Source organism: Ursus maritimus, unplaced genomic scaffold (assembly GCF_017311325.1).
Source record: "Ursus maritimus isolate PB19 unplaced genomic scaffold, ASM1731132v1 scaffold_13, whole genome shotgun sequence".
Lineage (NCBI taxonomy): Eukaryota > Metazoa > Chordata > Mammalia > Carnivora > Ursidae > Ursus > Ursus maritimus.
The window spans coordinates 33,181,141-33,205,806 of NW_024423675.1; the positions used below are offsets into that span (position 1 = coordinate 33,181,141).

The window sequence follows — 24,666 nt, forward strand, 5'->3', positions numbered from 1 at the left end:
GTCAGTATTTAAAACTGAAAAGAAGACATAAATTATTGATAAATGGAGAGCATTTAGCCAAGGATGGTAAGGACTTCCTGTGGAGGAAGGAAAGGAGCTATATAGGCAGTACCCAGGGGACTTAACCAAAACCACAGCCTCTTTAACTAGCCACAGTCAGATCCAAGTACTAAGTAGTGACAGAGTACCCATGGGATTGACTCACTCAATTAGAGCATTTTCATGGATCCTGGTGGATAAAAGACTAAGAAGTGTTAGTATTGTCTATTTTTTCAGTACCTATGAAAATGTTCAAATTACTATGTAATTTGTTTGGTCAAATCAAAATCTTAGCTAAAGCCAAGTTTCTAAAACCACCCTGTCCTTTAAAAATAAGCCTGTAAAAACAGCCTGATGATTCTATCCTATAAGGAAAGAGTTCTTGCTACCACTATTTTATTGCCCATAGCAACATATAATTTAAAGAGAAAAATGTTAATTTGATGATTTTTCTACGATATCCTTTTTTTTTTTTAAGAAAACTAACTTAATATATTAGTGGTAATCTTACGTAGCTCTCCATTATGTGTACTGGTTTAAAAACTACATTCAGGAGTGGAAGGGTACACATTCCCTCTCGTCCAGGATGTGAAAACAAAAGCCCTTGAAAAATGTGTTTCGGGGGTCTTCTTCCTCATCCGTTCCTCCCCCAAGCAGGGTCACCGCTGTTTTATCTCATGCCAGTTCTCTTTGGAGACATCTAGAATCCGCCAGGATATTCTTTTCTCCCTCAAATCCAAATTAGGGATTTTCTAGTTTCTCTTTTAACTGGACCCCTCTTTTTCTCCAGATAATACTATGCTCATTAAATACCTATCAGTGTATCCTCTGACTTAAAGTGTTCCACTCACATCTTCCAGAAAGATCACTGTCAACTAATGACAAACAACTTCATTAGGCTTCTCACAGCAGCTCCTTCTTGCCCTGTGCCTTGGCTTCCTGCTGGAAGACTGCAGGATTTCCTGATGTTCCCTTCCCCATGCCAAATAGTGTCCCAAATATTGTCGTCTGCAGTCAGTTCTCAACCAGATCAATGCCTTTCTGAAATGTCATTGAGAATAATCTTCATCACTGTTCCATCCTTTAAGGGTTCCCCCAAACAAGAATATTTGGGGGGGGGGAATGCCACTATCAGGAAATTATATGAGTTTTCCATACTTTCACCAGCACTCATAATTTCACTAAATAAATATTTTACTGATACAAAGAAATACAAAACCACTCCATCTGAGGGACTAGATATCAAAGAACTTTGCTGTGTTCCTTAATAATTTCAGGGAGCAAAGACTTCTCTGACCATAGGGACCTTTTTGCAGTATGTTTCAGAAAGGATGATGTGATGAGTACAATCCCAAATTCAATGCATTGTGATATGTCTTACCTACAGGTATCCACCCATCGCTTCTCTGTAACATGTCATCCTAATTGTGCTTAGCATGCTCGGGTTCCTGTTACGGGTCTAAATCAACGTTTTTCTTACTTACACATTGTCAATGCAGCATACCACAAAATCTCAATATTTTTCTCTCAAAGCATGTTTCTAATAGATGATGAGAGTCTAATTTTAGAATCTAAGGCTCTTGGCTAATGAAAGTAAATTAGAAGTTGATTGGCACAAGAGCAAATGTTATTCCATTAACAAATGACCATAATTTTTTTCCCGCACCTAAAATAATTTGTTTTAGATTGTCTGGCAATGAACAAATCTTACACATAAACACAGTTCAGAGAAAAAGGAACAATGTATTGATTTATAAGGAAGATAAGCATCGCTTGAATCAAGAATCCACAATGAAGTCTAGATTCAGTGTGAAGAACCACCATTTTGGAACACTGACTCTGGCGAGTCATAAACTGCCTGCCTTTGAAAAGCCACTCCCCCAGTGAGATCCAGTCCCGTTGCCTTTGCCTCCTGTCTAAAGCATCTCTGTTTTGTTTCAGCTGGCAGGGTTCATCTACGCCTGTTATGTTGTGAAATGTATAACTGAAGAAGAGGACAGCTGTAAGTATTAAAGCTCTATTCTGTTTCTTTCAAGTTCAAAGCATCTCCTTTACTGCCTCCTACCTAGCCTTGCCACTTCTCAGACAATATCCTCCAACACATCATTGGAACAGAGGATAAGCCTTTTGTATCTATCGGACTAAAGTGTTTTCATAAAAGTATCCAGCATATTGAGAAAATGGAGAATTACCCATTTTGAAAACATTTTTCTTTCATTTCATTGAAGGTATTTTTTTAAAGATGTGTTTCTCTTATAACAATTCTAGTAGAGAATAAAGAGGGGGAATTAAAGACAGAAATGATTTTTAAGTGTGGTTAATTTGCTTTCTTTTTATAAACCCTTATTAAGGATTGATACCTAATCAGTTTCACCCAGGACTAAAATTCCCAACAATCAACAACTTGGAATGGTTCTTAAAATTTTCAAGAAATGACTTCAGATTAATTCAAGAAATGTGTTTTCAGGAAACCAAATACTCATATTTCCTTTTTGTTCCTATAATTTGATGCAAATAGTTATCACTCTCTGTCAGAGTCTCAGCCTTGAGGCCTATTGGTTGATCCAGAATTTAGATGTCGGTACCCTCTTCCAAGCCCTAAGTGGCTCCATTGTGTTTCACTCTTCTAAACATGGCAGATGGAAGGTGTCACTCGTTCCTACCCCCTAAGGATCTGAAATAGGAGGACTGGAAGAATACTTCTATGCTCATGGTACTACCATGGATACTTGCCTAGGTAGCTATATTTACTTGGAAGAAAAAAATCAGAGTTGGAGATCTTTTTTCTTTTTTTTCTGGTTTCCAAAAATATTCATAATGATTGGGATTTCAAGACAAAAGATGAGATCCACTGCTCTGTAAAGGAAAAATTCCAAAGAGAAATATGTGTTTCTTCTTCACTTTCCAGTCATACTAGAAAGGTGGGAGTAGTACCAGGTGATCAATTTAGAGGAGGCACTTTTTCGATCACAGTAATACGTAATGTAAAATCAGGAATATACAGTACATAGTTATTTTGTGTGTTAAAAGAAATGATGGTCCTTTCACTAAAAACATCATTTGTGTAATACTCCTCAGTATATCAAGTGTTATGTCAGGCTTTGGAGATTTTAAGGTTCATAACACACAAGCTTTTACCTCTAGGAATTTACCAGCTAGTAGGGAAAAACAAACATGTGAACACGTAAGTATAATAAAAATCTGCAGAGTGTATATTGTGGGGAGATGGGAAAGGGACCAGGAATGGTTTCATAGAGAAAGACACTCTTGAGCATGATCTTGAAAGATGGATAGATATTGTTGGGTAGCTGATGTGAATAAGGTGATCTGAGGCAAAAGATGAAAAAGCACCACGGCATCTCACAGCCTGCCATGTGGGGGCAGAGCCGCCAGCCTAATATGACTGAATTGTACCTGTATTTCCAGAGAAGATTGCAAAAGAGAGCATGAATGAGTCAGTAGACAAATGGTCATGACAGAGTAAGGAGTTTGGACTTTATTTTGTATATAGCGTAACAGCAAATCGATTGGCAGGTAGCTTATGAAAAAAGAATAACATAATCAGAAACATGCTTTAGAAAATCCCATTGGTATCAGTATGAAGGAAAGACTTGTTGGGGGCAAGATGAGGGAAAGAGAGACTAGTTAGGACATCATGAAAATGACTGAGATACAAGATGATGAGGGTCTGGACATCTCTGTATTAGAAATGGAGAGGCTGCATCTGGTAAGAAACACGCTAACAGGACGTGATTCCTGGGTGATGGATGGGTTCTGTGTAAAAGAAGGACCGACAGCTTCCTGGGTTTCTGGTACAAGTGAATGGCTAAATGGAAATGTCATTTGAGGGAAGTAGAATGGGGATGTGACAATAGGTTCTATTTAGACAGGTGGAGATTGAGGTGCCTAATGAATGCACTTGAGAAGATATCTCACAAGCGCTTGTCTTATGCACAAAAGCCTTATTCAAAGATTAGGAAGGGTACAAATGTATGGATTTTAAAATATATGGACTCTACAACCTATGTGAATTCAAATATTATCATTTTGTGTCTTTGTGCCAAATCCTTGGTGAAGGGCAAGCCCAAATTTCATATGGCAATTGAGCTTTCCTTCAACTATAATGTTTGGTTTCATTTCACTATGATGTCAGTGCATTTTTATCTTCAGAAAATACTGACACACCAAATCTCCTGGACAGATAATCAGTATCTCTCCAGAAGAGTGCCTCCCAAAGGGGACCCCAGAAATGCTAGTTCCGTAAGATATACCGCTCGGAAAGATTCCAAAGCTAAGAAAGTGTGACACTGAAAATTTAGAATGCACGTTTACATATTAACAACTCTGAGGCTTTTGTGGTAAAGTATGGCTGATTTTTCCTCATCTACAATTTTGTTTTAACCATACTACTTGGGTGAAGCCAGACGCAAATCACAGGGAGAAACTAGAAAGATTTCTACAGTTTTATTATGCTCACAGTTTCCCAGGGAGAACACAGCACCCATACAAGGCCGCTGGGAAGGGTCATGAGACAGAGAGAGAGAGCAGAACTGTTGGCCAAGCACCTTTACTGCAGTTTCCTCAGAAAGGAATGGGCAAGGCAGTGTAAACGTTTTAGGACTGGCTAGCTAAGTTTGAGCCCATGTTCACTGTGACTATTAGAGGAGATGGTCTGGGGGTACCTAAATTCTCCAGATGTTTTAAGGGAGCCAGGGTTGACTTGGGAATAACCAGTGGTCATTCTGTAGATGTTAAAGCATTAAGTTACAGAAATTAAAAGTGAATATCCCAAACATTTGAACACAAAACCCTTTTTCATAAGAAATCTTAATATTCCAGAGAATTGGAATGCTGAGGAACTCAGCGTAGAGAATTGCAACCTCTGTCAAGTTTTAGCCAAAGCCATGTAAATCCAAGGGGATATGAAATCACAAATATCTTTTGGAAAGTCAGGTTTTTCTTTCAAGCATCTAATAAACTGTTTTCAAAAAAACTCCAGAAAATGGTGCTAATATCTTTATGTGTATTTTGACCATGACCCCTTATCTGCCTTTATGAATACGGATCCCAAGTCGACTCCTCATAAACAAGTTTTCTCATTTTAGTCTTTTTGCTCAGTGGTTCAGATGAACTACTTGTTTGTTTGTGAACCAAATAGACTGATACTTACCTTAGACATTCGAGGAACTCCTAACCAGCCTGGAGGAGATGCTCATTTGGGCTAGTTCTCTGTCTAGTTAGGTTCATTTACTATGGTCATTTAAACACAGGATTAAATTGTGAATATTTGTTGAACACAATGCTTTGGATTGATATTTCTCTTGTGTTATTGTCTCCATCATTTGTCTGTCTGCTCACCTGCAGACACTGCCTAAATCCTCAAGAGTAAAAAGGTTGGAAATTTCTGTCTGATTTTTGGTAATCATATTCTAGAGAAAATTATTTTGATCCCTTAAAAGCATTCTGGCTTGGCAAAAAAAAAAAAAAAAAAAAAAAGCTCTCAGAAAGTAAGGCCTGAAGTACGGGAGAAGTTCATTGTATGTGTAAACAGGAAAGGGGGCTCAGGATTGTCTGCTCTTACCTGCTATCCTATCGATCTGCAACGAAGCATTCAGAGAGCAGAAGACCGGCAGGAGGCCGGCCGTGCTAGCCACCTGCTTGCCAAGTTAGATAAGTTTGCATTCCTCAGAGCCTCGTGAGGAACAGAGGGCAGTTTTAGGTCTGTCACTATGCTGAAAACGGGCAGGAGAGAGAGAGGGATAAGGGCCCAGTTTTGGAAACTGGAAATTAAGGTATGTTGACGTCAGTCTGAAGCGGCCCAGCTCTGCGCTCCATTTTGATAGTGCAGCCCTTACAGCTGGTGTAGCCGGGAGGCTTCGGAGGCAGAAGCCTCCAGGGAAACTACGGGAACGGTTCAGGCTCCAGGAGCAAACTCACCCACTTCACCCCGCGAAATAGCCGTCAGTCATCAGCGAACTAGAGAGAGTTAGACTGTAGGCACACCAAATGCCTGAGAATTTTTTTTTCCTTATTTCTCCTTTTAAACAGTATCTCATTTACTTTTGCGAAGCCCAGCTCGATAGATAGGTAGAGAGATGAGAGAGAAATAGATACACAGATAAATAGAGAAGATAGATAGATATGCTTTCATACAAAGGGTTTTTTTGTTTTGTTTTGTTGGGGGGGGGGGTTCCAATCAAAGAGCCTGGACCTTGAAGTTTGCGTCTGACTCTTCAGTTCTGGAAGCCAGAAGCACAGCCCGACAGGCCGGCCAGGGCACGCTCGCAGCACGCCACTGCCATCTGCTGGGCCTTCCGAGAGATAGCAGCCCCGGGAGCAGAGCGGCTTCCCGGCCGCAGGAAGACGGGCCACTGCTGCCCCGCGTAGTAGTCGCCTAGGGCTGCAATAACAAAATCCCACAGACTGAGTGCCTTAAACGACAGAAATTTATTTTCTCACAGTCCTCGAGGCTAGAAGTCCAAGATCAAATTATTGGCAGCTTTGGTTTCATCGGAAGCCTCTGTGCTGGCTTGCAGGCAGTGGCTTCTCACTCTGTCCTCACTGGACCTTCTCTGTGTGGGCAGGCCCCTGGAGTCTCGTCCTCTTCTAATTCTCTTTTTTTTTTTTTTTTAAGATTTTTATTTATTTGAGAGAGCGAGCACGAGCAGGGGGCGGGGGGCAGAGGGAGAAGAAGACTCCCCACGGAGCAGGGAGCCCCACTTGGGACTCAATGGACCCTGGGATCATGATGAGCTGAAGGCTAACATTTAACTGACTGAGCCACCTAGGCGCCCAGTCTTTTCCTCTCCTTATAAGGACCCCAGTCCTATTGGATTAGGGCCCCAGCCTTATGACCTAACCCCCAATTAGGCCTTTAACATATAAATGGGGGGGGGCGGGTTTCAGTTCTGACCATTCCATATCAACACACACACACACACACACACACACACACACACACACACACTCACATACTCACATCATGGGGCTCCCGGACGTTTGACCGTCCCTGTGCGACACAGATTGGAACCAGCAGTGGCTCCTGGCCCACCAGGCGCGTGTGGGTAAGAGCTCCAGGCTGTGCTAGTTCCCATCTCCCCGGCTCCGTGCTCTCTAAGGAGTTCCCGGTCAGCACCCGCTGCCTTGGCGTGGGGTGATCTGCCCTCAGATGAGTAGCTCCTCACCAGAAAAAACCTGGGAGCCTGCTCCAGAGGGTGTGCCTTGACACTTGAACCCTATTCGAGTGAGGCAACCGTTGCCACGTACTTTTATATATTTGTTCATGAAAAGGCAGCGATATTTCTTAGGAGGAAAGACCGTCTCCAGGAGAGCGGGCGACCCTGCTGTGTGTCTTTGTGGCAAGGCTCTTCCCGTATCATCTGTTGCCAACCACGCTGCGTTTTCCTGATGACCTCCCGTCCTTTCTATTCTCCCCTACGTGTTCTCTTTTACAATATTCTGTGAAAGAAATGAAATGTTCCGGGATTCTTGGCCTGGAGTGCCTTTTATGATATATGTAGCTCCTCTCTCACTCAATCCCTAGCTCTCCTGCTCCACAGTTGGGTGTCCACTTACAGGGATAGAATGAAAAACTTCTCTCTCGGCCTCGTTCACACTGTGAGATGTGACAATTGAAAGAAAACATGCAGCCATGGAAAATAGCACCAATCCAGAACAGAAAAAAAAAAAAAATCCTAGGATTTCTCAATTTGTATTATGTTTCCTTATAAACCTTTTATTTAATAGTTAAACTAAAACTAAACATCCGTCCTCTAGAAAACAGATCCATTTCTCTTAAGTAATCACTGTCTTTTTTAAAAGAGAGTCGTATGCTTGCAAGGGTTATTAAATATTCAAATCACCCCTGGAAAGATACAGAATGTCATTAAGAAAATAATATCCTAAAGGGACCTATTTTGAAAAAAATATTGAAAAATGAATTCTAGGTGTTTAAACTTGTAGATACACCCAAGCACAACCCACCAACCAAGCGGACATGCATAAAAACCTGTCCGGAATTCTCTAAATTCAAGTGGCCTTGGGATAAAAGTCACAATCGATTTATAGAAACGTTCATTTGAAAAGCAAACCACAGGAAATTATTCACTTCTCTGAGGCTAATAATTTTCTGTTATTTTTGTTTGATTTTTCTTCTAAAGGCTGCTGGCCTACACTTCTGTGTATTGAACTCCTTTCTGTATGTTTTGATCATTTTTCCAGTTTGTCAGGATCATTGAGTTTGAAGGCAATTCTTTGAACACAATCACACGCACTCCCACTTTTGGGGGAGGTAGAAGTGGCAGCAGGGAGGAATACTACCCCTTTAAAAAATATGTTTCTCCCTGTTTATAAAGAAATATAAGTTTACTGCAGAACGTATAGAAAACACAAACAACACAAAAAGAAAATTAGAATGACTCCACAATTCTAAATTCTGTTTCTCCATTAACATTTCAGTGTATTATATGGCTCCTAATCTCCCTTCCTTCCTTCTTCCCTTCCTTCCTTCCTTCCTTCCTCCCTTCCTTACTCTCTCTCTACCTCCCTCCCTATTAACTATCTATCTATCTATCTATCTATCTATCTATCTATCCATCTATCATTCTTTGTATCTGGTTGTTAGCGTCATACTATACATTCTATTTGGTAATCTAAGCTTTCTTTCTTGTTATTTATAAATCACTCTTCAAACTTAACCTAAGGGGTAGGCAATTAGCAGTTCAAAAAAGGTGCCAAGTTCTTGGATATCAGATTGACAGAGTTAAGAGAATGTTGTGTCTCTTTCACCTTTGGAGTATCACACTCAAGCAATCACATGAGAATGATATATTGTTAGTACGGTACTATTTTATCATCTCTTCATATCATTTGTTTTGTTAATTTTCAAGGCGACTGAGTGAAATAATCTTGTCCGCATCTGCTAGCCTCCCATAAAACCCAAACTTGACATTTCTTTCCCCATTTCTGTACAGAATCATATATGATGAAAGCCTGGAGCCCCAGATTTCGAATGCTACTAATCTCCAGCTATGCTGTTCGGAATCATAGTGAGGCCAGGGTAAAAGGAGTCACCTTGCTCCTCCCTCACCCTCCGAAAACACAGGAGCTCTGCTTTTATTTAATTTTACAACTTTTACGATCTTATGCTTAAGATTTCTTTCGGACTAAGAATACTGCAGGTTTTTAAATGATGGAAAACTACTGTCTACCACTCTATTTCAACACCTTAATTTTGTCGACCCATAAAGATTAAATGACTTGCCCAAGGTCACTGAGCTTATTCGTGGTCAGAATAAGCTCAGTGACCTTCTGACACCAATACAGCACGAATTGACTCCCTCAGGATAGAAGAATATTAGCCAATGCCCCTCGGGGACCACACCTGTCTTGACCGCTGCTGTATCCTCAGCATCGAACACATCTCCAACCCGGAGCAGGACTCAATAAGATCTGGGAAATAAATGAATCAATCAATCAGCTCTCCACAAACACTTGGACTGTCTGGAAACTGCTAAGGAAATGTGACATCGCCTTAGATCCCAGTCTAAGTAAATGAATAATCAATCATAATAAAGCACTTTCATCATTTTCTAAGCAAATGACAGGAAAGAGTGGGATGGAGACATGCTGCCATATGTAAAAATGAAAGACTGAATAAATGATCAACACCTGAAACAAATGCCGACATATACATATGCCTCCTGCCGATCACACGCAAGTTTCTATCAGAGGCAACAGCATTTCCTAACAGTGAAATCCAGTTTTTACATTACATTGTCTTCCCCATTCGCTAGTACTGGTCTCTTTTTTTCAGCCTCCTGTTAAATTCCTCCCTCTTGTGGTCACTGAAGGTAAAATATATAAGCTTTATTTTTAACTTTGGGTGTTCAGGTGAAAGTTGCGTCTGATTCCTCAAGGGTCACTTCTTATTTTCCCCTTTTTCTCACAATGACTCCTCCATTATATCACACTGCTTTCCACTTGTGCCCACACACATACATACATGCACTCACATCCACACTCCCTTGTGCACACACATACACACTATGATCATCTTTTAAGGAATTTCATGTCCCCAAGTCAAAAATGCGCGGGAAGGAAATTGATTTATTCCCTACCCTCTGTTGGTTCAGAACAATCAGGACCTTGTTTCTAAAGAAACACATTGTAACAATATTCAGACTAGCACAAAGGAGGACCTTTTCCTGGGGCGTAAGAAAGGAAGTATTTTATGCAGAAGATATTTCTGCCTGGGAGAACTGAAGTTATCCAATATTCTTCAGGTTGTTTTAATCAACCTCAATGGAAAAGAAAGCCAGAGAATGAGCGGAAGGAGAAGTGGTGACATTTACAGAAATGATTAAAAGAAAAGCCTTCCATTTTGATGATTCTGCCTCGTCCTCCAATTCTGCGGTACCCAGTCCACCTGTAATGGACTCTCACCCCCTCTCTGGACTCGCATTGCTAATGATATGACAAAGAAAGCAGCTAAGTGGCAGGAAAATAGCATGCTTTTAGCACCACAGTGTAGATATACACGCTCACAAAATAAAGTTCCTGAGATCCCATAGTCCCATCTCAAAAGAACAAACAAGAACAAGACAAAGAGCTAGCACAGGACACTGAGCGCTAAAAGCCCTCCAAAGCTGAGGCGTGTTGGTCAGGAAGGCTCCACAGGCAACGTTCGTCTTTTGATAAATGATGCTGGCAGGTGCCCACTTCATTAGGTCCAGTTGTGCTTCAGTTTGGGAAGTGGCTTCTAATAGATACGGAAGGCTGGGCTTCGCGATCTCCTTCTTAACAGCAGGAGAGTGAAGAGCGCTGCATCTCTAAGGATGGCCACCAGGTTTGCAGAATGAAAACATCTGAGCGCGGCCGCCTTACGGAGCCTCTGAAAGAGTGCCTTGTAAATAAGGGAGCAGAGGGCGAGCCCTGGGTCCTGCGTGATATTTCAATGGGGCCGCTCTAGCTGCGGAGACACACGGAGGCCCCCGTGAGGATTGGTTGGCATTGTGTGGCAGGAAGTGAAGGAGAAACAAACTTAAAGCTCACAGGAGGTGAGGTTTGTTTAAATAATAGAAAGTAATTAGACCGAAGACAAAAATCAGTGATGGCATTTTATAATTACAATTAATTTAAAGGTTAATTTCCTTTGGTGCTAAAATCTTATTTAAAACATTTACCAGGAAAGGAAATTAGGATGTTGCTATCAAGAGGCATAGAGTGCTTCTGGGAATCCATGCCTATTATCACTTGAAAATTAGGTTAGGCCCAAAGTGGGAATTTCAATTCATTTTTGCGTATAATGGATGGTGGTCAGGCTCAGAGTCAGTGAGGTTGGCTGGTGCAAGCACTGCAAGATTTGCATTTTTTGTTTGTTTGTTTATGGGATTAATTGCAAATGTTTCCAACAAAGGAGCCTGGTTTATACATGAACAATCCTGACACGGAAATAAAATTGGATATGGATTGCCTGCTGCCTTTGTAACTAATGAAGCTGATGTTAAGAAATTCCCAAAAAGCAGAAAAGCAGAGGGAAGCACACAGTGACATCCCTTCGCCTTCCTCACGGAAGCGAATGGAATCAGGGGACAGTGTTTCTGTTCGCTCTAAACATTCCAATCCTAGTCCCCTCTCCCAGTTCCCACATTTTTTTCATTACCCTGTTTTCCAGTTGGAAATTGTCATGTCTTAGGTTCCAAATGCTGCGTGTGTGTATGTGTGTAAATATATAAATATTATATATATATATGCACACTACATATACTCTATGGTATGTATACACACTACACAGCAGCTCATCTGCCCGGAAACTTGCTTAGTAAAATTAATGCATAATAGGAGTAACAGTCAGAGAGAAATAACTCCTTTGCACATTCACTATGCCTGTGTAGATCTGCTCATTTTAAATATTTTATTGCTATCATTGGTCTGTAAAACCATCCCAGAAATATGGAACTGTGCAGAACCCTAGAGCTGTGAGCAATATTAGCAATCACCTACTTTAATCCCCTCATTTTACCGTTGAGGAAAGGGACACTTGAATTGACTTTCTCTAAGTCAAACAGTCATTTAGAGGCAGAACTGGGAATAGAACCTAAGTCTCCTGATTTAAATGTACTTTCCACATACTTCTCTGTGATAACCAAGATTGATTCTTTCAACACGTCTTTATCAAGTAACCACTCTATGGGAGGCTGTGTGTTAGTCACGAGGGATGAGGTGGGGAACCAAGCGGATACCGCCTTTGCCTTCATGGTGCTTAGAGTCAAGGATGCAGTTCACACAAAGAACTGCTGTAACTCATAATGAGAATTCAGGCAAGGGGAGGAGTTGTGGTGGGAATGCACCCCCAGTGTCTCATCCAAATGAGAAGACTAGAAAATTCTTCCCTGAAGAGATGACATTTTGGCTGAAATCTATAGGAAATGTCAGAGGGATATGTAGAATTTAACAAAAATAGGTGTGCCTTTGTTACGACTGCTTTCCAATCCCTATTGACCAAATGTACACCATAATTCACACAGGAAAAATCTTCAGTGTTTTTAATGAGCTCGATATAGCAAATCTAGTTTCAGCTTTTGCAAACATCAATAAAAATGTTAGAATAACCACCGGACATTCTCTTTTCTGAAACCACTACTGTCGTTCTAAAAAGATGATGAATTTCAGCTCCAGAGTTTTGGGATTTTCCTTTCTGGAGGAAGCAAAATCATGCAAAGATTATGTTAGCAAGGATTATAAGGCAAGGCCTGCATGGTTTTTTATTTTCTTAAATATGCCTACATACATAAACGTGCCCACACCCTAATTAAAACCACTGCATTTAAATGGGCTGTGCATTCTAAGTATATCCTGGATGTCAGCTGAGAAGACATGCCCATCATGTCTAACTCGCTCACCTATAGCTTATAATAACTGTTCTCTCCGATTTCAACTGAAAAGCACGTCATATCTAATTGAAAGCGGGTCTAACAGGGAAGAACTAAACAAAGATTGGTGAATCCGATCCATCCAAATGGCACAGCACAAAGCAAGACCAGGCACCTTGAAGGTGAAGTTTGCTCAGTTATCTCATCACATTCTGTATGCTTCTCCACATCTATCGAAAGCATTAAAGATGCCTGGATACATCATTTTCTGACTCTAGCTTTACAATTTCTTGACCTCCTCAGCACTTACCACCCTTGTTACCACTCACTTCATCTACCCCTTAATTTCCTTTGTCAAAGAGGCTAATTTGGATCACCTTCACTGTGGAGAAAGGAGGCTTCTCCAAAATCACATATTTAAAATTCTCTGCCTGACAATAAACTCCTTTTTTTTTTTTTCCTCCCACTTTGCTCCCCTGTCTCCCTCCTGGAAAAACTTCCCTTCATCCTCATTTAAGAACTCCACTCCACGGGAACCTTTGTTTTTCTCATTCTTCAGATCTTTCCCCTTCTCATCTATGTCCAGGATATGGCAGTGATGCCCCCCCCCCCCAGCCCCTTGCACTTGAATCATGCTTGGATTTTCAACAGCCACACTTGATGAGCTCGGGTTCACTTTCCCCACTATAATCCTGGGTTGCTGCACATGATGGAGAAGTTCTCTAAACATGGCTGGATGCTCTCTCCTGCTCAATGACGCTTTCGCTTCCTCCCGTTGACTTTCCTCAGGATCTGTTCCAAACCTAGGCTGTGGGTTCTGAACCTAAGCCTAGTACTCAAACCAAGAAAATTAAAGCTATCAAACATGAAAACCTTCCATTTTTCTCCCAGAACCTGAAAAATTCTCTATGTTGGCAATTATCCTTTTCACCTTGCAACCCTACCTAAATCTGAGAGGAACAGTTAAAGCTTTTCCTTCTTGAATAATCCTTCACCGAACATTGAACTCATCCTCTCTGCCTGATCCAGGAGGATAAGCTTTCAGGCTCTTCATTCTGGCACACTCCACTGGATAGTTCCTTTTGCCTACATCCAGGCCGCAGCCTCAGAGACCACAAAAGACCGGTCCCAGCCTCTCTCTGTCCTTTTATAAAATATACAGGGTGATTTCCAAAAATGTATTTGAAGTATGAAAACTCAGCCCCATGTAGTTTTTTTTTTTTTAAGTAAAAAAATAGTCTCTCTTTTTTTTTTTCCTATATTATGTCACACACGCTATTCCCGTTGCTTGTCAGATCGCAATTAACCAACAGAGTGGGCAATTGAAGAGTTTCCATAGACCTACCTCGGCTTTCCTCAGCTTCTGCTGATGACCCAGTACTACGTCATTCCAAGCAATACTCTTGGAAATTCTAATACACAGCTCTCTTCCTCTCAGTAAAGCACCTAAACATGCATTTTAAATAATTTTCTTTGTAAAATCCCTTTCAAAAAAGAGATGAGATCCCAAATCTATCCATGGTGTATCTTTAATATACATGCATCTAACTATTGCATCTGACACTTGATGCTGTCACTTACCCTATGAAGTTGGAACTGTTGCATTATCCCTACGTTAGGGAGGACAATAGCCAGGCTCAGAGCAGTTGTGACCTACCTGTGGGTACGATGCTGGTAAGAAGTAAAGGTACAACCTGAGCCAGGTCTTCCAACTCCACAGCCCTCAATCTTGGCACTACTTCCCCCTCCCTGTGATGTATCCAGGGGTGACTTCCACTGGTGGAGGGTTGTTTGATAGCTGCATCCTGCTGTCAGCAGAAAAACCGCGTGTGTTTCTTCAAATCTCCTAGACGGTACTGCCTTCACCGAAAACAGGCAGAAATAGACAAGAGCAGAAAGACGGAATACTTTGTCACATGAAACTTACATTTTATTTTTTATTCAGTTTTAAAACCAAAAGCTTTAAGTGGTTACTCAAACTATTTCTAACGAAAGAAGTATTTCTTCTGCTATGATACCATTGTAGTGATCGCTTTTCACTTTCATTTTGGACGGGGCCTATGTAAATGTGTTTGAGGCCAAGTGTAAAATATTGAAGATCTGGTTCTAATATAACGAAGGGAGAAACATGAAAATAAGACCCTGAAAAATACATCTACTGAACAAGGTTAGGAAGTGAATTTCGAGTGATTTAGCCCATAAGTCATCTGCCGTGATTGAGCTCATAAGTCTCATTTCATTCAATGTGGGCTTCGCCTGTCAGGAGCCCTCTGCAGTGTAACAGTCACTGTAGTGACCTTTAAGGCAACAACAGGGTAAAGTACCCCTACAGAGGGTTGTTTCCCTAATCAGGAAAAAAAATAAAAAGTAACTCAGCGTCCGCTCAGGGATTTTAGCCCAGACCAAACACCTCAAGCTCACACAGTAAGCTGAATTGCTACCACCATGAAAATCTGTGTGGGAGGAAGGTGGTTCTTTTGAATTTGGCCTACGGTTGGTTATGCTCTAAATTTCTTTTGTGCAACTGGAGACAAGTACCCTTGAAATTCTCACCTGCAGAGATAATGGATATACACTCTGTTTTCATAGGCCCACACAAATTCTTTAATGTCTTTCAAGGAGTTCTTCCAAATATTTAGGCTTAGTTTTCTGTGATCTGCCTTTTAAAATTCCCCCTCATGGTCTTTTCCAGCTCTGTCTCCAAGAGGGAGTATGCTGACTACTGGCTTTGTCATTAACAACCAGGGTACAATTTTATATTACAATACTCACTACCAACATGTATTTTAAAAAGGCAATTTTAGGTTTACTGAACTCACTGTTCATGAGTGAGAGGTTTAAATAAATGGGAAGCTCACAGCAGGGAATATATTTTAGCAAGGAATATTTATTCAAAAAGCATTCTTCTCTTGATAATTTTTAAATTCCACTATTATTAATGTTATTAAATTATAGTTATTAAACTGATATGGCACTTTACTAATTTAAAATAATTGGACTTCCCTACATCTCCTTAGGTCAGTAGATATAAATATACCTATATTGCAGATAGGAAAACTAAGGCAAAAAGAAAATGTAACAGTTGCAACGAAAATGATAACATTCCTGAGTTGTCGTCAAAGGACCAAAGGCAAATCCCTCCAATGAGGCAAAAATTAAACGAGGACAATTTTTATTTTCTTTTGTCACCTTCTGCCCCATTAGGATGGTGTAAACTGGCCAGAAAGAAAATCATGTTTTTCCTGCCAATTATCAACATTTGTAGCACTGGGGTAGCATTCATGGAAGAATGACTCTCTCACCGGAGTCACTTTGAGGCTAACGATGTCTTAGCCTCTCTCCCTCTACTCCTCTAGGCCAAAGAAACTACTGTGCTGGTTTTTTCCCATTGGTATTGAAAACTTTCTTTTATCTGTCAGGACCCAGAAAACAACTAACATTCCAGATCTTCTAGAAAGTGTCTTCTCTTTATTATCATCGAAGTCCTTAAGGAGGAAAGAGTAAAAACAGTTGAATCCCACTTAGAATTTTTCCAACATCTACACTCCAATGATTGCCTTATTTTTCCTTACAGCCTAACAGGTCTAGAGAGTTCAGTCAGTAAAAACAGTCTTCCAGGAGCCAAGACACTGTTTGGGGTTCTGGGCCACTGTAGCAAACAGTAGGAAACAGTACATTTCACTCGGCTTACATTACAGCAATGGAATCAATGAAGAAACAAGTAGATTACAATTTGTCAGGTGGTGATAGATAAGTTTCAACGAAGCCCAGTAAAGTTGAGTCAGGAGAAACTAAGCTCTAAGGACCCCCGCAAGTCTCCAACTGGTCTTGCACCAGTTAAAGTTACGTTTCCCTTTTTACAGGGATGTCCTGGCCCTTGCTGCTTGTATGTGCCACTTATCACTTACATACTGCATTTAAAAATGAAGCCAAGCCTCAACTCCCTTCTGACATTCTTTATTGTTCTGTTAGAGACAACAGCACTCTCAGAGTCAACAAGTTTCTGAGTCAACTTTGAATCTTGTCTTTTCCTCTCCTTCCCCCATAATTCAAAAACTTGGCATGTGGTATGTTTTCTACCTCCTTCTCCATATATCTTGAACGCATTGTCATTTTTTCTTTCTCATTCTCCTAATCCTAATTCAGGCCTTCAGTAATTCCCATCCTCCATATTTTCTGAATATAACATATTCTGAATATAACATATTTCTTGAAACTACAGACAATATGCCAAGTGGCTATGAAGAAAACATGCCTCCTTACTTTGAAAAACACTACTGTAATCAGAGTGATATGAGAGGGCCTGAGAATACAAGTAATTTTCAAAAGAAAGGATCATTTAAAAGTTTATATGGCATCCTGCATAAGTTAGCAGACACAGAAGAAATGAACTAAACCTTGGAAGAGGCTTTTTTTTTTTTTTTTTTTTTTTTGAGGCTGCTCACCTTATCGCCTCTTAAAGATATGTTATAGAGAACCAAGACATCTCATGAGTAACCATCACTGGCAAATCCAGCCTAGGTGGGGTTTTTGCTTTGATCCTTGTTCACATCAGAATATTCCTAGAATATTAGATTGAAGATGAGAAGAAGATGAAAGAATAAATTTTCCAGAAAGAACAGAGCAAAGATGCTAGAGAATAAATAACAAAGGGAAGCATCTCCAACCAATAGAAGACTCAAAGCAAGAACTCAAAAATGTTTGTTAAATGAATGGTATAAAAAGAAAACAAAAGCCTAAATATGTTAGATTTAATCCAAAATGTGATGCAAAACCTTTGATAACCTCCCAGGAATTTACTGGAATGATATGAGTGAAAAGCAGAAATCACTTCTGGAATATAGTTAGGAAAGAAATAGAGTACCTAGCTGCCAGTCCTGTCCTCAGCTGCTGTGTGCCCCCCGAGCAGTCAAGTTAAAGTGTATTTATCTGTAAAGCGAAGGTAATTGTTCCTACCTGCTTCACAGTTATTTTGTAAAGATAATTGATATCACCTGAAAGGGCCTCAGTTCCTTTGTGCAATTGTTTGGAACTTTATTTTTATTTTCAGGAGTTAAGGACATTCCTGAGGAATCTCTTTTCTAAATAATGCAGAGATGAGCGATGAGCCAAACATCTAGATGCCATCACAATTACTTAGAAAAGGACCTGTCAGATGTTTTTGTTAACCTTATTGCTCAGAAAAGTTCTACAGCATGTGGTAGCCTCTTTAGAGCCTAAATAAATGTGATTATGTAAAGGAAAACAGACCAAAGGGGTATTAAGGGTATTCTAAAAATGTAAGCTGACCCCAGGGACTCAGTTTTTTTGAGAAAGAAAAAAAACTGGTTTCTTCTTCTGCTCTCCAGCCACCTGGCACCACAGTGAGTTCCAGATGTGGCTGAAGCAGCATCTGTGAGGGGGCAAGGAACTGAGGCTACCTACCCTGATCACCATGACATTAATGGTGTAGTCTGCTGGTCCAGCCTATGGCTCTTCCTCTCCCTCAGGTCTTTAGGAATTCATCCAGACAATTACTGAGAATGAATATAGGTGGACACTGACCTTCCGTAATTTCCTTGGCTGTGAACTCAGACATGCTTATAAAATATACAACAGAAATATGCCCTTTGATTGTTGTTTAAATTTGAATGCCCCCTTCATGAGTGAAATAGTAAAAATCCATCCTGGTTCTATTCAAATCCTCCTCTTTTCTTATGCTCCTTCTGAGTCACCTTGCTGTTGGAGCCTTTTTATGGTGCCTGATGATCTGAATGATCGGAACAATGGCAATCCTTCCACGGCAGTTCTAGTGCGATCCTCCCCACACGGGTCATTGTAAGCCAGCTCTACCGAACCCCACACCAGATAGATCATGGCTAATAAGAGCAAGCCCCAGACAACTCAAACACTGTTCCCAAAACATACTCAGGACACACCTCATTTCCCTTCTGACCTTTTCTTCTCTTTTTACTTATTTTATTTATTTTAAGATTTTATTTATTTATTTGTCAGAGAGGGTGCATGAGCACAAGCAGAGGGAGTGGCAGGCAGAAGGAGAAGCAAGCTTCTCACTGAGCAAGGAGCCTGATGCAGGACTCGATCCCAGGATACTGGGATCATGACCTGAGCCAAACAAAGGCAGATGCTTTACTGAGTGAGCCACCCAGGCATCCCTTAACTTATTTAAATTCAATTAGTCAACATATAGTGTATCATTAGTTTCAGATGTAGAGTTCAGCTGTTCACCCATTGCATATAACACTCGTAGCTCATTATATCACCTGCTCTCCTTAATGCCCACCACCCAGTGACCCTATCCCCCCACCCACTTCCCTTCCAGCAGCCCTCAGTTTGTTTCCTATAGTTAAGAGTCCCTTATGGCTTCTTCTCATGTCTTAGGAAGGTCTACATTGCTCCCAACTCAAGCTTTATTTTCCATTTTTGGTCCTGATTCTATATTGGACTTGAAAATTCATCTTGGTTTCTTCTAATTATCCCTTGGTTCACTCCACAATCTTTGGTTTGTAACTACCATCTGGTTTTTTCTGCTGTCCATCTCAAACTCCTGGAAACCAACCAAGGAAATGTTTCATAACAACAATAACCCGAGTTTAATTTAGATCTCCATTTCAGTGGAGGAGACCTTACCATTTACATCTGCTGTGATCTTATTCTAGTCTAGCCCACTCTGTTCTCCATCACCATCACTGGGGTGGGGACCATCTTACTGAGAGGGAACCTCAGAACAGGAAACTCTAATGCTGTGAACACCTCTCAGCAAACTAGTCCTTAACCGAGTCTCACTGTTTACAAGAGCGAACCCAAATGAAAGGGAATTTAGACACTATCTGCAATGAATCTCCAATCATAGACAATAATTTCTTAAAATGCAAACTTTAAATATAGTTGCCACTCAATTATGGTATAGCCCTTCGGGTGTCATTTATAATAGCTAATGTGCAAATGTGGGCAATTCAGAAAACAAAGGAGGCTCCTTCTCTTTTAATTCATCTTCTATAAAGTACTTGGAAAAGTTCCACAGTTGTCCCAAATTTCATACTTGCTGTTTTTCTTTCTCCTACACTGCATGGCTTAGAAGAATTATAAAGAAAATCCGGAAGTTTCTCAGGGGCTTTTATTTGTCTTCTTCCACGCCCTATGTCTCACCCAGGGCTCTACATTCCTTATTCCATTTTATCCTCACACTAATTGTATGAAATAAGTATTTTAACTCCTATTTTAAGAGATGTTAAATGATTTCTTTAAGGCCACACAGCTGGCCTTAAAGTGGTCAAAGCAGTATTTGAACCTTGATCCTTCTGACATCAGGGCCTTTGTTCTTACACTGTTCCGCATTTGATGAGAAGAGGAATTCAGCCTCAGAAAAAGTGTTCTCAAGATAAAAAGAAATGAAGCATTACACCATAAAAAGACACAGAGGCACCACAAATGCACACTAAGGAGGGACAGAAGCCAATCAGATAAGGCTACATACTGTTTGAGTCCCACTATATGACGTTCTCAAGACGGCAAAACTATGGAAACAGTAAAAAGATCAGTGGTTGCCAGAGATTAGGGGAGGGAGGGATAAAAAGGCAGAGCCCAGGGGATTTTTAGGGCAGTGACACTCTTCTGTCTGAGACTAGCATCGTGGATACATGTCATTATACATTCATCAAACAATGTCGCTTAAAACACCAGACCCTGATGTAAGCTCTGGACTGTGGGTGATGAGGATGTGTCGGGTGGATTCGTCAGTTGCAGCAAGCGTACCACTCTGGTGTTGACAGTAGGAGAGGATGTGCATGTGTAGGGACAGACGCTATATAGGAACTCTCTGTGCTTTCTGCTCAATTTTGCCGTAAACTTTAAACTGCTCTAAAAAATAAAATCTATTCAATAAAGATTTCCCCACTAAACAAACAGACGTCATAGACTTGATGTTACTTCACACCTGGCTCCAATTTCTACCTGTAGCGCTTAGGATACTAAAAGGAGAACAAAAACTAGTCAAAGCTAAGCCAATATAGAATATGACGCTAGAAGAAGTTAAGATATCCACAGGCATCCTAATTCAGCATCAATTTCCCTTTCCCTTTCCCTCTCCTTCCTGTCATCTGTGTTGCCAGCCTTTCATTGTTTTATCTCTGTTATCCATACCACACAACATTTAAGTCCAGGAGTGGAAAAGAAAAAATAAAAACAAAAGCTATTAATGGTACTCTCAATATTTACTGTTTCAGCAACTACAGCTTCCAAAACTTAATGGCGTAAAACAACCATTTATTATGTTCATGGGTCTGTGGGTAAGATTTCAGACAGGGCACTGTGAGGATGGGTTTTGTCTGATCCCTGGTATCAGGGGCCTCAGCTGGGAAGACTCCGCGACTGGGTTGACTGAACAGCTTGGGGCTGGAATCATTTGGAGGCATTTTTTCTAATGTATCTGGGTGGTGATGCTGGCTATCGGCAGGAACCTCAGCTAGCCTGTCGTTCAAAATACATACCCATGGGGTCTCCATTAATGTCTCCATGTGGGCTAGTTTGGGCATAGTGGCTGTGTTCCAGGAAAGCATCTCAAAAGAGCAAGGGGAAGTGCATGAAATCTCTATCATCTAGCCTTGGAAGTCACATAGGATCACTTCTACCATACTCTATTGGTCAAAGTGGCCACTAAACTCTACCCAGGTTCAAGACGAAGGGACACAGACCAAAACCACCAGATGGGAGGAGTGTCAAGATCCCACTGTAAGCAGATATGGAATAGGAGATATTGTTGCAGACACTTGTGATATACTCTATCAGTAACTTTTGCTATATGTTATTTTACCTTAAGTATCTAGGTATGTATTGCATTTGAATGTTTGGTTAGACTTTGCTCCACATCTTTATTTCTGATTGCCTATTTCAGATTATAAACCATATAATGGCAAGGACAGCTGTGTTGAGTTAATTTACACAGGCTCCATCATAGCACCTTGAACTTGACAATCATAGTATATAATATTATTACTAGTGTTGCAATTGCTGATAGATACATGCACTTCAGCAATCATTATTTTTTACGTTTGTAATGTGTTGCAGAAAATCTCCACACTAGGCAAAAAGACATACAGCATCTTTACTATGCAAGTAAATTTTATTACTCCAATTAGGTCTTGGTTGCTTGAGAGGAGTATGTAATTTCTTCTCCCAAGTGAATAGATTCTTGTAAAGCAATAATTGAGTCTCACAGTTGGGGGGGGGGAATCACTACCCTGAAGGAACTGTCTGTTTTCCTCCACAATTAATCACTTTGGTTTTAATAGATTATTAAACAGTTTAGATGAGTAATCTGTGCGAGATCTTGATCATGGACGTGGAGCTCTTTTGAAAAGTTAACTAATGAAAGCAATTGTCCCTTTTCAGTTGATTTCATAGGTGGCTTTGATTCTTATGGTTATCAAGGGCCTCAGAAGACATCTCATTTACAACTACAGCCTATGTACATGTAAGTACTTGACTTTGGAGGTATTCTTCTGTGATACTAAAAGATGATTAAGTAAACATTATCATGGCACAAAATAGATGGCATGGAGCTTTCCTCCAATTTCATACTTTCAGTATTTTCTCTTCTATTAATATTGTCTTGACTGGGATAATTCTAATAACATTTTCTTCATAATTCTTTTTTTTAATTTAACTTATTGAAATACCATCTCTAAAGTTATCTTTAGTCTTATATAGAAGTATCAACTACATAGCTAAAAGGCCTTTATTAATATACTACTTCTTTGAATTATCCCAAAATTGTATATTTTGAAAATGATATAACGTTGGAGGTAGTTATATGTAACTATATATAAACTGTGTGTTCTGGCTTTCCCAGGAGAGTCTCCGTTTACACGATTGTCGTGGCATAGTTGTTACCAATACCTCCTCTTCCCTTTCAAAAGTATTCTCATTTGGATGATAAATGATAGGTTATACGTGGTTATATATAGTATAGCCCTAGTATATATAGTATAACTTTAGTTATATATAGTGTTAAAAAATAAAAAAAAAACTGAAAACTGAACAATAATGTTCTGTATCATTTTTCTGATGTGAAAAGTGAAAATTAAGCCAGAATAGTAACACTGAAATTTATCAGACCCTTAGCTCTAGCAGTCAAGAGAGCAGACATACAATCAGAGCCTGATTTTTATATCTGTGTTTAGGCAAATTCCCTTGGATAACAACTGATAACAAATTCTATATATCAGCATCAAGTGATATGCTGAATTGCAAGCGAAGATCAAAATAGAAAGTAAGATTCCAATTCATTTTGAAATGTGAGCTTCTCTCTTTGAAGATATGTGTTTGTCGTCGTTGTCCTCCACCATTGAATCATTTTACCTTTTAAGATTGTTAATGTGTAGGATAATGAATGGATTTTTAGAGTATTTCTCCTCCAAGATATTAAAGTAATTTTTATACACCTCCTTGTAAGCTTCTCCTTAAAAAGGGAATGATCTATGCATCATGCCTGCATTTTTCTTTGGAAGTATTTGGTAATACCACCCATCAAAAAGACTTTATCAGTTCAGAATTCAGCTGTATGTCATTCAAGGCATCCCCTCTGCAAACAGTGCATCACACATTTTCTTCTTAGTATCCCCACAACCACTGCCCTAATTCAGGCATTCATTACCCTAAGATTTCCTGTTGCTTCTTAATTTTAGTATCTCTATCCCATCTTCCATGAGGCTGCCAAATTAATCTCAAAGTACCATTTTGACCATCCCTCCCCACCCCCAAACTGTCGATGAATCCCTATTACCTACTGCACAAAGTCCACTCTCCTCACCATAGCCTGCAAGTAGACTCTGATCTGGCCCCAAAGTTCTGCTGAAATATCTCTTCTCTTCAACCCTTAACAGCTCTTGACTCCCAGACATAAGCAGATGATGCTAGGAGACACTGGGAAAACGTAATAATGAATAAGAACTGGCTCTTGTCCTCCTGAAGCTTAAAAGCTATTGAAGACAGTAATAGTCTGATATCTCCCCTCATCCATTTTTTTTTTTTTTGCCAGCCGAACTAGAACTCTTGCTTTCTGCAAACATGATGTGTATTTTTCCAACTGTCCATGTTGTTCTCTTGACACCAAACATATTTTTTTCCAAGATGAAATCCCACTATCCTCCAAATTGTATCTGCAATACATATTTTATAGAAGATTTTTAAATTTCTTTTTCCTCTCTTACTTCTTTTTTCTTTTGCCTAGTACTACGGTTGTTCTCTATTTAGGCTATGCCTCTCCTGTCCTCCCAGGAAGACTTGATAGCTTACACAAAAAGTAAAATGATAAATCCTTTAAATTCTTTACCACTCTTCTCAATATTGTATCATAGCCTTATGTAAAGTATTCTATTAAAAAATAAAAGCAAAGCAGTAAGGAGTAGTGGTTAAGATGATCTGCTGAAGACAGAGTACTGGAGATAAAATTCTTTATGACCTTGGACATACAACTTTGAATAACTTTAATTATTCTCATCAAACCTAAGTTTCCTTATTTGCAAAATAGATATGAGATTGCGTACATGCTTCATATAATTATTCTGAATTTAGAAGCACGTAAGACATAAAACATGCCACACAGTAAATGCTTAATCAACATAATTTATTATCAGTAGCAACAGCGCTGTTAACCAATATGACTCATGAAAAGACTGTATCAAGTCAGAAATAAATATGTACTATATTTCATTCCCAAAGGATTTCCTCTGTAAACAATGTATCACATATAATA

The 24,666-nt window shown here is 39.9% G+C and overlaps 1 protein-coding gene across 1 annotated transcript in view; it reads left to right on the top strand.

The window, feature by feature from the left end:
- The window catches only part of NKAIN2 (sodium/potassium transporting ATPase interacting 2), a 431,619-nt gene that overhangs the window by 402,503 nt on the left and 4,450 nt on the right, over positions 1-24,666 (top strand). Inside the window, exons 3-4 of the mRNA XM_008691247.2 lie at positions 1,981-2,041; positions 22,302-22,383. Coding sequence (XP_008689469.2) covers positions 1,981-2,041; positions 22,302-22,383 — 143 coding nt within the window. The remainder of the gene's footprint in view (positions 1-1,980; positions 2,042-22,301; positions 22,384-24,666) is intronic.